This window comes from Littorina saxatilis, linkage group LG4 (assembly GCF_037325665.1).
Source record: "Littorina saxatilis isolate snail1 linkage group LG4, US_GU_Lsax_2.0, whole genome shotgun sequence".
Lineage (NCBI taxonomy): Eukaryota > Metazoa > Mollusca > Gastropoda > Littorinimorpha > Littorinidae > Littorina > Littorina saxatilis.
In genome coordinates this window covers 34,092,086-34,105,286 of record NC_090248.1, presented here as the reverse complement: position 1 = coordinate 34,105,286, position 13,201 = coordinate 34,092,086, and the positions used below count along the sequence as shown (strand labels likewise).

Sequence of the window (13,201 nt, the reverse complement as noted above, 5' to 3'; positions counted from 1 at the left end):
AAATCTGAAAAATTAAGGTCTCAAGAGTTTTTCAGACTTCTGTGTTCATAGGCTGCAATTTCTAAGTATACACTCCGGGACGGGGAAATAGTTGAGTTGGTTAGTGGCGCTGGTTTCAAAACCAGTTGTCACTATCAGCATAGCTTCGATCCTAATGTTCACCGAGAGATTTATTGCCCAGACTCAACTTTGCGCAGACTGTCCTCTGTGTCTGAAAACAACGCGGTGTGCACACGTACATGCGCATGATAAAGAACCCGAGTTCACAGCGAAAGTCTCAGGGCTTGGGAACACGAATTATACACGCATGCAGGAACAAAATTCGGTAATGCTGTACTGTACATCAGCTCGCTTTCCCCTGTGAGAAAGCAGCCCGAATTTCCATGAGGGTAATATCTCACAGGACTATATAAAATCTTATCTTATCTTTTGCATGAGCGGGTTTTTACGTGTATGACTGATTTAGGCCGCCATACCTTTTCTTCGGGGGATTATTATTACATGTTGTTTGAAACAAAATGTACTACAAAAGGCAAATGTGCTCATTTAAAGTCTGAGTCACTGAATACTTTTAAGTGTACATGTTCATATAATATCCTGCTGGGTTAAGCCCAGTCTCTCTCTTTTTGTCTGTATATCAAGTCCTAATTTTTCTCACTGAAGAATATATCAAAGTATGTGTGTCTCGATCTCTCTCATTCTCTAACTTACTGAGTCTTTCTGGCTGCCCCTCCCTCCAGCAGACCTCTGTAAGGAAATTGGATATTATCAGGTGGCATGGGAATAGTATTGTGTATCTTTCAAAGCACCAACCTTCTAAGGTTATTCTGATGACACAATATCATTCCAGTGAGTTCAGTAATAAGTCGATGTAACTTAATCTGTTTACATCTCCTTTTGTCAATAGCATCATGACATTCATTGTGCAGAAGTAGCAAATTGTGTCAAGATAATGAGCTTCATGGAGGTGAAACTGGTAAAGGTAAATCAATACATTAAGCCATTAGTATGTTGAAGCAGAAAGCAAGTCAGTAAGAGCCGGCCCTGCTCACAGTGTTCTGATGAAATTATCATACAGTGGTACCTGTGGTGAAATGACACCCTTAATGGGACCAGTGAAAAGTGCCCCCTCATTGCAGGTGTCTGACCTGTTGTCACAACAGGTTTTGGTCTGTCAAGATGCAAACGGATGACAGTGTCTTTTATTGGGAGGTGTCCTCTGATCTGAGGGGGCCTCACATCACAGGTACCACAGCATTTAACATACCATCTTGCAGACATATATATATATATCAGTTCAATCAATCTGTTCCTCTGACAAATGTTACTGTATTTGCAGACCGCATGACTTTCTTGGGTTGCGGCATCTTGGCTATGATTGATTTTAATACACGGAGACCGTGAAGCACAGTTGTTTAAAGTTCAAACTAAAAGAGTGGTGCTAATGTTAGTATAGGCTTTGTGTGTCTCAGTGTTATGTTGCATCCTTTAACTGCATGAAGACTGGATGTTCTCTTATTCAGCTGGTTTTCTTTAGTTAAATCAGAAGACTAGTTATACTTACTGTCTGTGTGCCGGAGTCAGAACAATTTCATCACGTACAGTCAGTGGGTGTCTTTTTCATGAAAAGGACATTTTGGTTACATTCGAAGACTGGCGGCAAGCATCCTTTATTCAAAAGTCCAGCCCTCTCATCAGAGAGTGTGTGTGTTACAGGGTTTAGTTTACAGCCAATGTTACCTGCCTCGAAAGGACATCCATGGGATCAGCTAAAAGTGTCCCTGCCTCAAAGGGGAAGGCTCCCAGTAGGGACACTTTGATTAACACCAACAGGCAAGAGAATGCATTCTTTGTGTGGAAGTTTCCTCTCACCAGAGTGTCTCAAAATCATAGCCCTAGGTTTTTCTGTACAGTGGTTATAACTTAATATATGTGTCGTGAAACCCTAATGGGACCAGGTCAGACGGACGCAGTGACCTGGTGGATAAGACATCGGCCTCCTAGTCCTATGCTGAAGGTTATGAGTTCAAATCCCGGCCGCAGCTGCCTGGTGGGTTAAGGGTGGAGATTTTTCCGAGCAGAATATTCTATGTGTGTTGAGAATTTGAGTCCTTTGCTTGCAGACGTGACAGCGCGGCGGTGAGTGGAGAGCAAGGAGTGAGCAACAGCATGGATCCTGATCCGGATGAACACGTGCACCCCGGTCAGGAGGACCTGCAGTGGGGGCCGGTCAAGGAATCTGAACGTAACCAAGGTAAACTGACCAATTCTTTACCAGTTGGTTAGAGAGTTAATCTTTACTGTGGAACCCCCATTTTAAAGGCTGACATAGTCCTATTTAATTAGTTTAATTACTTCCAGGGCTTTTTCCATCATTGCGGGGATGTATAAATTAAGCTTCCTGCAAAGTTTTAGGTTTGAAGTCCTTACCAATTACGAGAAATAATTAATTCTTTATTGCTATGTATACACTGAAGCAACAGTTCTCCAGGACTTGGGCTATTTTTAGACCGTCAACACAGACAGTACAGCTTCATCAATCCCCGCGTGAAGGAAATCGCTCACCTTCCACGTGCAAAACGTAGTGATATTGACACGCCAGATTAGCGCGGTAGCGTATTGTGCTAATCAGGAAAGCGCGCTTTTCTGTATTCTTGTTAACTTCGCAATTTCGGAAAACATCCACTTTCACTTTGAAACTGTTCTGTTTACATTCGACACTATCAACACCACTTTGCAATACTGAAATAATTTGTTCTGTGTTCGAAAGCTACAGCCAATCGTTATTATATCCCCTTAGGTACAGTTTTATAACATTATTGGCACATGTAAACAATATGAATTAATTAATGAATGCTACGTATATCGCAGCCTTTAAGACCTACTGGGTACAAAATCCGAGAAAAGTGTGTGTTCAAAAAGGAGGGAGTCTCACAAATTAGTGGGGTACTAAATTGTATGCAATCTCGTATTGACTTTTAGCATGCACCAATTAAAATGAGTGTTGTTTACTATTTTCTTGTATGTTATTGCTAAAAACCATATCTGCTCCTCAATTTTGAATGAAGGAGTGAGCAGAATAGCAAACAAGTATTTTATGGTTCAGTGTTCTAACAAGTAAACTAACTAACTATTCATGTTTTGATCTGAGTTGGTGACCTAAAACAGTTTTTCAGGTGTGACAGTACTACATGTACACTGTATTTATCAAAGGAGGGTATACTGCTCTCCTAGTCTACCTTGTGACAATAGGTCAAGCCTGAGGCTGAGTGGTGTGGAGAGCTTTATTGCCCCAACAGTCCACACAATGGCCAGCTTGACCATTCATACCAATGACTTAGCTAAAATCATTGAGAGCTGTGTTTGATCTGTCCAGACAAATTAACGTATTTTTGTTGAAGCAATTAAGGTAAGGTAGGTGGGTTATGACGGTGCAACCTTTTAATTCTGCTGACTAAATATTTTTGAAGTCTCTAAAGGCTTACGTCATTTTCAGAGTAGACTATTTTTGTTTACTCAGAAAATAATTTACATTACACCCGACAGTGTCTATAAGTGTTTAAAAAAAATCTGAAACAATTAATACCCCCCCCCCCCCCCCCCCCCCATCTTAAAAAATCAGAGTACTTGCAGAAAATAGAGATGAGACAGAGGAGTGGGGAGGGTGGGGGTTGGGGAGTATTCTTGTATGTGTTTGTGTTTGCAGGGGATAGCTCTTGTATGTGTTTGTGTGTGCAGGGGATAGCTCTTGTATGTGTTTGTGCATGTCTACAGTTCCTTTTTGGTGTAGATGATTGATTTATTATGTAGTACTAATAGTTTCATGTAAAGTTTGCTGGCAGTTGCATATGATTATGATCAATTAGAAAAAACCAAACAGTATGTACAACTCACAGTTATACTTGTGCTTTAATGATAATTAACTCTTTGTGCAAGTGTTTTTGAAACTTTTTTTTGAGTGCATAAATATGTATGTATAGGTCGTAACTCAGTGTTTTGGAGTTTGTTTTTTGGAATTGTACAATTTTGGATATTTTGGGGGCTCTGGGATAGTTGTTTTATATTCACTGTATTAGTTGGATTTATCATATGTGTGTGTGTTGTGTGTGTGAGTGTGAGTGTATGTGTGTCTGTGTCTGTTTTGCTATTGTACATGGTTGTGAGATCTGGCGAGAAAAGGCGATTGATAAGTGTTAATTATCATTATTATTATTATTATTGATTTACAGGCGGTACACCAACAGCCAAGTACAACAAGATTTCGGAGACGGCGCGGAGAATGATGGCAGGAGAAAGTCAGTGCGCTATGTTTTGCGGCGGCAAGAAGTGCAAGTATTGCACAGCCGACAACTGGAAACCAGAGCAGATGGTTATACAGGGGCTGTACTCTGAGTGGTGAGTTGGTTTTAATGGGAAGAGGATGTGGGTGTCAAGGTTGACTTGGTTTTTTTTCAGTGTACAAACGTAATCGTGGAACTTCTGCTGTGCGTGTGTCTAGACGCACATGTACAAGATTTTACTGCATAATATCTCAAGACTAACAAGTTGTGTGGAGCGATATCAACACATTTAGTCAATCTGTTGGCCTAAAACAAAATCAACACTGAAATCTGGTCATCACCGGGACTACAAGTGGTTGGAAACCCAATGACCGAGATGGATTGTGATCGTCTCAGTGGAGCATGCTAACGTAGTGCACAAAATGCATACACCAATTTTCTTTAACTCATTGTCTCCCAGGTATGGATATATCCGTACCCACTCATATGGCTCTATCTGACCAGGTACGGATATATATATTTGCTCAGACTGTTAGCTTCAGTCGCTTCCTGTAACTTCCATCTAACGCCTGCATTCCAGCGTGTTACTACACAGTTACTACACAGTTACTACAATTCTGAGTGACCTGCTGCAGCACCGCTGGTCTGGGCTAAAAAAAACTTGGTCAACATAAATGGGGTGGAAAGTGTTAATTCTGAGCACATTTTCAGAGTAAGTATGACATCTATATATTTTTGAATTCGGGAGGGGATAAGGAGTACAATGCAATAATTGTTGACTCACCTGAGTAATGGGGAGGTTTAGTACTGAGCAGTGTCCGTCCGTATGGAGTTTGATTGATTAATTAGGGTGTGTTAAGAGTAAGGAGCTGCACAGTGGCTAATGCATTGTCTGACTGCTGTATATATATTTGATCACACACAGTTGTACTTTTTTTTAAATATGGTAGCTCCGTTACATAGAAATTGTTTGTTCTTTGTGCTAACTCGGTGGTTTTTGGCTCACGTAAGTGTAGCCTATGCGATGCTAACTTTTGTCTGTCTGTGCGTGCATGCGTGCGTGCATGCGTATGTATGTATGTCTGTGGTAGAAACTTTAACATTTGACTGAACACCGAAATACTAATTTTACCTGGTTATTATTCAAGCAACAGCTTCAAAGTATTGAAGCAATGATCAACATTTCGTCGGCACGTATGTAGTTAAAGTGTGTATCCAAAGAAAACGGGTGGTGGGGGGTTTTGGGGGGGTAAAAACAGCTGACTGGTTTGTGTCGTGTGTGGTATGTAGACCAGGTCAGGGGTCAAGGTTAGGTCAGATCGCGTGAAGGATTGTGGTATAGATACAGTTATCACCGAGCTGCAGTTCGCCGATTCGGAGAAGACGATTTCACATTGTTCGGTTTCGTAGCTCCAGAAAAATAGATAAAGAAGATACCAAAGGAGATTTCCTACAGGTTAATCTGCACAGCGTGTTTCCAGTGTCTGCGCGAGGAAGCGCTGTCGAAAGCGCAGTGTCAATCTGGCCATCTGGCAGTCGTGTCCCCGTAAGTAGGCTACAGACAGACAGATCTAGATCTAGTGTCTCGCACTCTTGCACCGTGTCACCTATGCTTACTGTGTGTGTGTATGTGTGACTGAGTGATTGAGTTTGTGTTACTGTTTGTCGATTTCTTACGTGAGCCTTGAAGGCTTCGCCTCTTGTTTTTAATGACAGGGTGACGGACAATATTCTTGCCATGGCCAGACCCTCCAATAATGGCATTGAGAAATACAACATTCTGGAGCAGTTTCAAGAGTAAGTAGAGGACCACTTCTTTGTCATGGACAGTATCAGATTCTGTTTTGTAGTTCACTAAGATTACAAATCATAAATAGATGATGATTAATTTTGCTCAGTTTTATTTATGCTCGAGTTTATTCCTGTTTCAGGTTTCTACCATTAATTTACTTTTCGTTTGAATGATATTTTGTTTGATAATTTTGTATGTTCACTTTGCTTCTCATTCTAAGATAAATTGTCGATTCAATACCCTGAATTCAACAGAATTCAAAACAGAGGAAAGTTTTCACAGTATTAGAATAGCCACAGACTTCTACGCAGTTGGATAAACCACAAATTAATTCTACTAGTCTGTTCAGAAGTAGATTTCCTTTGGTATCAAAATGTGTAAATCTATGCCAGTCCCTAGTGTATGCACTTGTAGAAACATTTGGACTGGTACAATACTTTTCTCGCATGAAAATATGACAACAAGTTTTGTGAAATCACATGAACAGGAATAACATCAAGACAGTTATCAACCTTCAGCAGCCAGGGGAGCATGCGTCTTGTGGTTTCGGCAACGATTCTAGCGGCTTCTCATACAATCCTCAGCTGCTCATGGCAAAAGAAAGTAAGACTATGTGAATTGATTGAAACTAAATGTTGTGTTTGAAGAATTTTCAATGAAGAAAAGGAAATCAATTCTTTGGGAATCTACATATTTTTGTCATTGTAAAGAAGCCATATATACAAGAAATGGGAGAAACTATGTAAAACCTTTAAAATCTGAATCAAATGAGGTGCTATTTTAAGATCTGAGAAAAATAGGGACGTACTAGGGCTCAAAATGCATACAGCATCTGCAACAAGGGTAAGTGAGAAGTAATAGTATCATCCTTTTTTGAGGAAGAAAGACGCTTTTTTTATTTTAATGCTTGTTATTTTCTGAGTTGCCAGAAGATGAATTACTGGTTCTGCACAACTCTTACTTAGCCTTGTTGCACATGTCATATGCATTTAGAGTGCTTACGCCCCATTGTTTCTCAGACCTTCAAGTGCATTCAGGCATATAGTGGTATGGATCAGAATATGTCTGGATCTCGGAGACAGGGGTTAGCTTCATTTTCAGCTCATCAGTTTGGGCTAGAAGAGTTGTGAGAAATTAAGCTCTGCCGTTGAAGTAATGTTTTAGAGTATGAGAAAATCACTAGTTTGTATAATTATGGAAAGGGATTAAAGTGATTCAGTGAACTGTCGGAAGAATTTTTCAAATTTATATGTGTTGTTGTGACATTTGTTAGAGTTCATTTGTGTTGTTAATGTCTACAATTCATTGAAAACATTTCTTTTTGTTATTTTGCAGTTTTCTTCTACAACTTTGCGTGGTAAGTCCAACCCTAGATACCTCGATAATTATGGTTAAAGGAGTTTATATATATCCTTGTGTTTGACATGAAACCCTGTTTATGTTTTTTTCATATCTTATGTTGCTGGATTCTTTTCATCAGACCTAAAATTGGAAAAATCAAATCAAATACAAAAGGTGAAGTCTATCCCAAGAAGATGTAAAACAGCTTACAAAACATTGACGGCAAATGCAGCAGAACTGTATATGCTATTTTCAAAAGATGTGAATTTATAACTAACAGGAGTATCATAAAGAAAATGGGCGAAAGTTGATGATATTTTTTCCTTTTCTTCATTTTCAGGCAGGACTATGGTATAGCTCCCATGTCGACCTTGCTGGATATTGTCAAGGTCATGCAGTTTTCTGTTTCCATGGGGAAGGTAGCGGTCCACTGCCATGCAGGGCTTGGTAAGTTTGTTGTGTATGAATGTCTAAAAGGAGGCAAGTTTTTTGTTGGACTACTACAGAACAAATGGTTGTAACTGTCCCCTTATTCTTGTATATACTTACACTTAGCATCACATACAATGCCATGGCATAATTTTCATTGGTATTATCAGTTCATAAAATGAACTAATAGCTTTTTCAATAAAATGAGCGAATGGCTTTCTCAATAAAATGAGCGAATGGCTTTCTCCATAAAATGAGCGAATGGTTAAATTCTACATAAAATGACCAAATGGCTATCTCCATGAAATAAGCAAAGGCTTTCTCCATAAAATGAGGGAAAGGATTTCTTCACAGATCTGCATGAATGTTTGTTTCAAACATGCCTAATTACTATAACGCTCTTTTTGTTCGATCGAAAATACCCCTTTGGGGCTGACTATCTGTATTGTCGATCCCTCAGTGCACAGATAGAGTGACCACGTGTGGAGACTCGGTGTCTGCTTGCTAGTCATTGGCCTACATATCACATGTAGCTTGCCTCAGTGTTTCCAAGGAAAAGCAACTCTTCCACAACCCATAAAAATCTGACAGTTATTTGCGGAATTTGTCTATTGACAGAGCAATGTTTGAGGGTCAATTAACAGAGTTGTTTGAAATTGTGCTGCTGTAGAAGCAATCAATTAAGGCATCTGAAATGCCCTGATTCAGCCTTTAATGTGGGTATTCAGACCTGGGAACCCATACGATTTCTGTCAAGAATACGAGCAGTACGGTCAGTGGAAAAAAATACGATGAGAAAAATTCCTAGACTACTTTTCTTTACAAGCGCATCCCGAAGCTGATCCAGTATTTTGACACATGATTACAGTTTCTGTCAGTTAACATTGAAAGAAGTATTTGTTTTAAACGTATTGGTAAACTTAATTAACGGTGTGACGGACGCGTGTGAAACATGTTTGAATCATGGATGTTCAAATGCTGTGTGGAGTACGCTAATTTGTCTAAAAATCCACTAAGTTTGCTTGAGAATACTCCAAGTGCAAAACAGGGGTTCAGAGGTCTGGGTATTGTTGGATAACTATTTGGTGTGCAGCAACTAAGGTAATGTGATTTGACTTCTAGCTTTCACTGTGACTTTGAATGTCTTTGTTGGTGTTTGTTGCAGGTCGCACAGGGCTGCTGATTGCATGTTACCTTGTGTACAATAACAGAATGGATTCTGGGGATGCTGTCAGATACGTCAGGTCTAGAAGGTATAGCATCATGTTTGACTTTCTGCTACCGCTAACACTGTCATATATACTTGCAGACCCACACAGCTGGGCTGACAGACATTCCCCATACACCACATGCTTATAATTTTGTAGTGACGTGTTTGTCGTTTTATGCATCACCAATGTAATTTCTCTTCCTTGAGATAACAGAGTTAATTCAAAACATAAACAAGTACTCGCTTGAGTCAAAGTTTGTGTAGAATTCCACAACGTAGTTTACAGGAATGGAGGGATATTTGATGCATGTCCATTTCAGCAGATATGTAATCATGCTTAGATTTAATTCAGGACAGTCAGACATATTAAAGAGCACCTGATTCAAGCTCCCTTCTCCTTATTACTATCACTGGAGAAAATTCATATTAGACTTGTGATGGTCTAAAATACATTTTGCACTGGAAAAGAAGGTACTCTTTTATTTGTAATTCAATTAACATAATTATGAGTAACATGCTGTTTGACTTTTACCTGTGCAGGCCAGGAGCCATACAGACCAGTCAGCAGGTGCAAACCGTGTCAGACTTTGAGACTCACCTGAAACCATTCAGGACCATATTCCCTTCAAAGTGAGTAGTTTTGCATGATGGGAATGTTGGACAGGTAAAAGGCTGGCAAGTAGTGGGGCAGGGGAGGTGGGGAAGGGAAGAGAGAAGGAGAGAGATAATTTTGCGAGTTGAATGGCAGAGGCTTTTGCCTCTGATGTTCAAGGGAGAAAGTGAGTTTGCCTCTGATGTTCAGGGAAGAAAGTGAGTTTGCCTCTGATCTTCTTCTTCTTCTTGTCGTTCGCCAATGTTAAACTTGGAGTCCAGCTCTGGTAATGAAGCTGGTGGTCTTACAAAGAGCCTCCACAGGGGAGAAAGAGAGTTTGCCTCTGATGTTCAGGGAAGAAAGTGAGTTTGCCTCTGATGTTCAGGGGAGAAAGAGAGTTTGCCTCTGATGTTCAGGGGAGAAAGAGAGTTTGCCTCTGATGTTCAGGGGAGAAAGAGAGTTTGCCTCTGATGTTCAGGGGAGAAAGAGAGTTTGCCTCTGATGTTCAGGGAAGAAAGTGAGTTTGCCTCTGATGTTCAGGAGAGAAAGAGAGTTTGCTTTTGATGTTCAGGGGAGAAAGAGAGTTTGCCTCTGATGTTCAGGGGAGAAAGAGAGTTTGCCTCTGATGTTCAGGGGAGAAAGTGAGTTTGCCTCTGATGTTCAGGAGAGAAAGTGAGTTTGCCTCTGATGTTCAGGGGAGAAAGTGAGTTTGCCTCTGATGTTCAGGGAAGAAAGAGAGTTTGCCTCTGATGTTCAGGGGAGAAAGAGAGTTTGCCTTTGATGTTCAGGGGAGAAAGCGAGTTTGCCTCTGATGTTCAGGGGAGAAAGAGAGTTTGCCTCTGATGTTCAGGAGAGAAAGAGAGTTTGCCTCTGATGTTCAGGGGAGAAAGAGAGGGAGAAAGTGTACAAAGGCTGCAGCAGTAAATGTTTCATGGTCAGGAGAGGCAGGGGTGAGAAGATAGAGGAGAGAGAGAATTGTGGGGCAGAGGCTTTTGCTTTTGATATTCAGGGGAGAAAGAGAGGGAGTCATTGTACACATGCTGCAACAGTAAATGTTGCCAGTGTAGCACATTTTTGAGAGGGAAACAGGTGTGTGTGTAGTGTGGTGGGCGGGTTTTAGGGGTACACGTGAGGAAACAAAATGGGACGATGAAATTTGATCACTTCAAAAACTTTTTGGATGAGTGCCCATCGTGCATATGTTTATCCAAAAGATACACCAAAGGGTGTGTGTTTTCAGGGCTTTGTTCGCATTTGTATTTGTTTATTTGTTAGCACTTGAACTCGCCATAACAAGATGCAAATAGAATAAGAAATGAACTACATGTAGGTTTTATTTCTAAGTACAGAAAGTGTTCAAACAGACACTGAAAAGAGGAAGGCTGGCAACAGAATGAACATCAGAATTCCAAAAAAGTTTGTCTTTATTGGCGGTGTTACTGTTTAATAATTTATTTATTGATCTATGATTTATTTTTATTTTTTATTTTTTGTGTGCAGAATACCTGGGGCTTCAGAAGTATCTTTCAAACATTTTCTCAACCGGCAAAGTCACTTGTTGCACGGCTTTGAGGCTCGCAAACTCAGACATATTCCAAAGGTAGCTAGGTTGTCAAATTCTTAGTATGTTTCTTACTAAATAAACACATTCTACAAGTCTTGAGGATGTTAATGGAAATGGGTATGCCATTTGCTGCCAGAATTACTCCTTCTTTTTATCATGATTAAGCTTGGAAGTTGTTTTGCAGATAGCAAACGTAAATAAAAGTATTTTTTTATTTTCGAAGAAGACTTGGATTATTATTTAAGGTATTGAGACATCAGATTAATTATTTGAGAGAAGAGTCAAACATTAATTGTTCTCTTCAAAATTAACAAGGAGGTTTCTGTTGCAGGTTATGTACTGATGGCTAGAACTGGCCAGATAGTGTCATGTGCTGTTTCAGGTTTGTCTGAATTCTATCTCCGAAACTAACTTAGACATTTTTTGTGAAGGTGGTGTATGTATGCTGCGAGCGATTATTGGAGCTAGCAGGGAAGAGCAAGGCACTGTCCAGGTCTCATGAAAGCTCCAGGTCGACCATTAACTCTAGCATCGTCAACCTGGACCATCGTGGCTCCGGCCTCAAAACCTCTTTCTCCAAGCTCTCCGTGCGCTCCGACATTGACCTGAAGGAGCCCGACGCCCAGCCCCTGCAGTGCAGCAAGAGCTTTGAGGATCTGCCCAACGCTCGCTTGAAGGGGATGCTGTTACAGCCAGAGGAGCAGGACACTAGCAGCGGAGTGGGCAGCACAGATTTGACCCTCGATGGTGACGACATTAATGGTGGCGTTTGTTTAGATGACAATTATGACAACCTTTCCGATGATGACGGTATCGCTTTTGGGGCCAGTGCAGCAGAGAAAGTGGATAACGAAAAGAAAAAAGACAAGTCTGATTCTGCACCTGAAGAAGGCAAATGTGGTGGGTCTTCCGACCAAAACAAATCCAGACAGTCTGAGGGTGAGAGCAGCCAGAGTCCATCAGACACACAGTTATCTAAGCAGGTAGCAGATAGCGGTAGACAGTCTTCTCCTTCCACCAGTGATCAAAACCCCACAGACAGCATTGTAAGCAATGGAAATGACCCAGACAGAAAACGAAAATTAAAGAAGAAAGGACTGGTGGAAAGACTGAAAGGTCGCAGCAAAAGAACAGAGGAGGGGAAAGGTACTGAAGTGACGGAGAATAAAGAAGGAACGTCAAACTGGGATGGACAAAGCACAGCGTCGGAGGGGAAGTCAGATGTTTGTTCCACGGGAAGGACGAGCTTGCTCAGTCCTGGTGTTGACACGGCAGCAGAATTAAAAATATGTAAAGCTATGGCTGCTATGGAGTATTCGGATGAAGCAAGGCAAAAAGCTGACAACATTGAGGTATGCATTTGTTTTTGTTGATTTTTGTTTCGGTTGCTTTATGTGTGCAGTGGAACCTCCATTTTTATAACCTAAAAAGTCTTAGGAAATCAGGTCTTAAAAAGGAGGGATCTCTAAACAAGGGTGTACCTTAACACCCGCCCGACGGGCGCAGTGACGTGGTGTTGAGACGTCGGCCTCCTAATCGAGAGGTCGTGAGTTCGAATCCCGGTCGCTGCCGCCTGGTGGGTTAAGAGTGGAGATTTTTCCGATCTCCCAGGTCAAATTATGTGCAGACATGCTAGTGACTTAACCCCCTTCGTGTGTACACGGAAGCACAAGACCAAGTGCGCACGGAAAAGATCCTGTAATCCATGTCGGAGTACGGTGGGTTATGGAAACGAAAATACCCAGCATGCCTACTCAACGAAAGCGGAGTGAAGCTGACTATGCTCTCAGAGTATAGTTTGGGGAACCCAAATGGGCAAACGAGCTCACACGTAACCAGACAATTCTGGAACGCTGAAGAAGAAGAACACCCTCCCACCCGCACTTTTTCTCACTCGCTCGTGTGTATGTGTGCGCTAATGAACAATCAGAACATGCTCAGGAAGTTTGGTTAGAGACCACTTTATAAATTTAAAGCTGATGATTAATGTGTG

General features: G+C 41.0%; 1 protein-coding gene across 1 annotated transcript in view; it reads left to right on the top strand.

The window, feature by feature from the left end:
* The window catches only part of LOC138964562 (protein tyrosine phosphatase domain-containing protein 1-like), a 36,292-nt gene that overhangs the window by 6,605 nt on the left and 16,486 nt on the right, over nucleotides 1–13,201 (top strand). Inside the window, exons 2-11 of the mRNA XM_070336554.1 lie at nucleotides 2,124–2,254; nucleotides 4,230–4,395; nucleotides 5,997–6,077; nucleotides 6,560–6,675; nucleotides 7,408–7,429; nucleotides 7,754–7,860; nucleotides 9,008–9,095; nucleotides 9,593–9,682; nucleotides 11,145–11,244; nucleotides 11,640–12,560. Of these exons, the coding sequence (XP_070192655.1) occupies nucleotides 2,170–2,254; nucleotides 4,230–4,395; nucleotides 5,997–6,077; nucleotides 6,560–6,675; nucleotides 7,408–7,429; nucleotides 7,754–7,860; nucleotides 9,008–9,095; nucleotides 9,593–9,682; nucleotides 11,145–11,244; nucleotides 11,640–12,560 (1,776 nt within the window). The 5' untranslated portion in view covers nucleotides 2,124–2,169. The remainder of the gene's footprint in view (nucleotides 1–2,123; nucleotides 2,255–4,229; nucleotides 4,396–5,996; nucleotides 6,078–6,559; nucleotides 6,676–7,407; nucleotides 7,430–7,753; nucleotides 7,861–9,007; nucleotides 9,096–9,592; nucleotides 9,683–11,144; nucleotides 11,245–11,639; nucleotides 12,561–13,201) is intronic.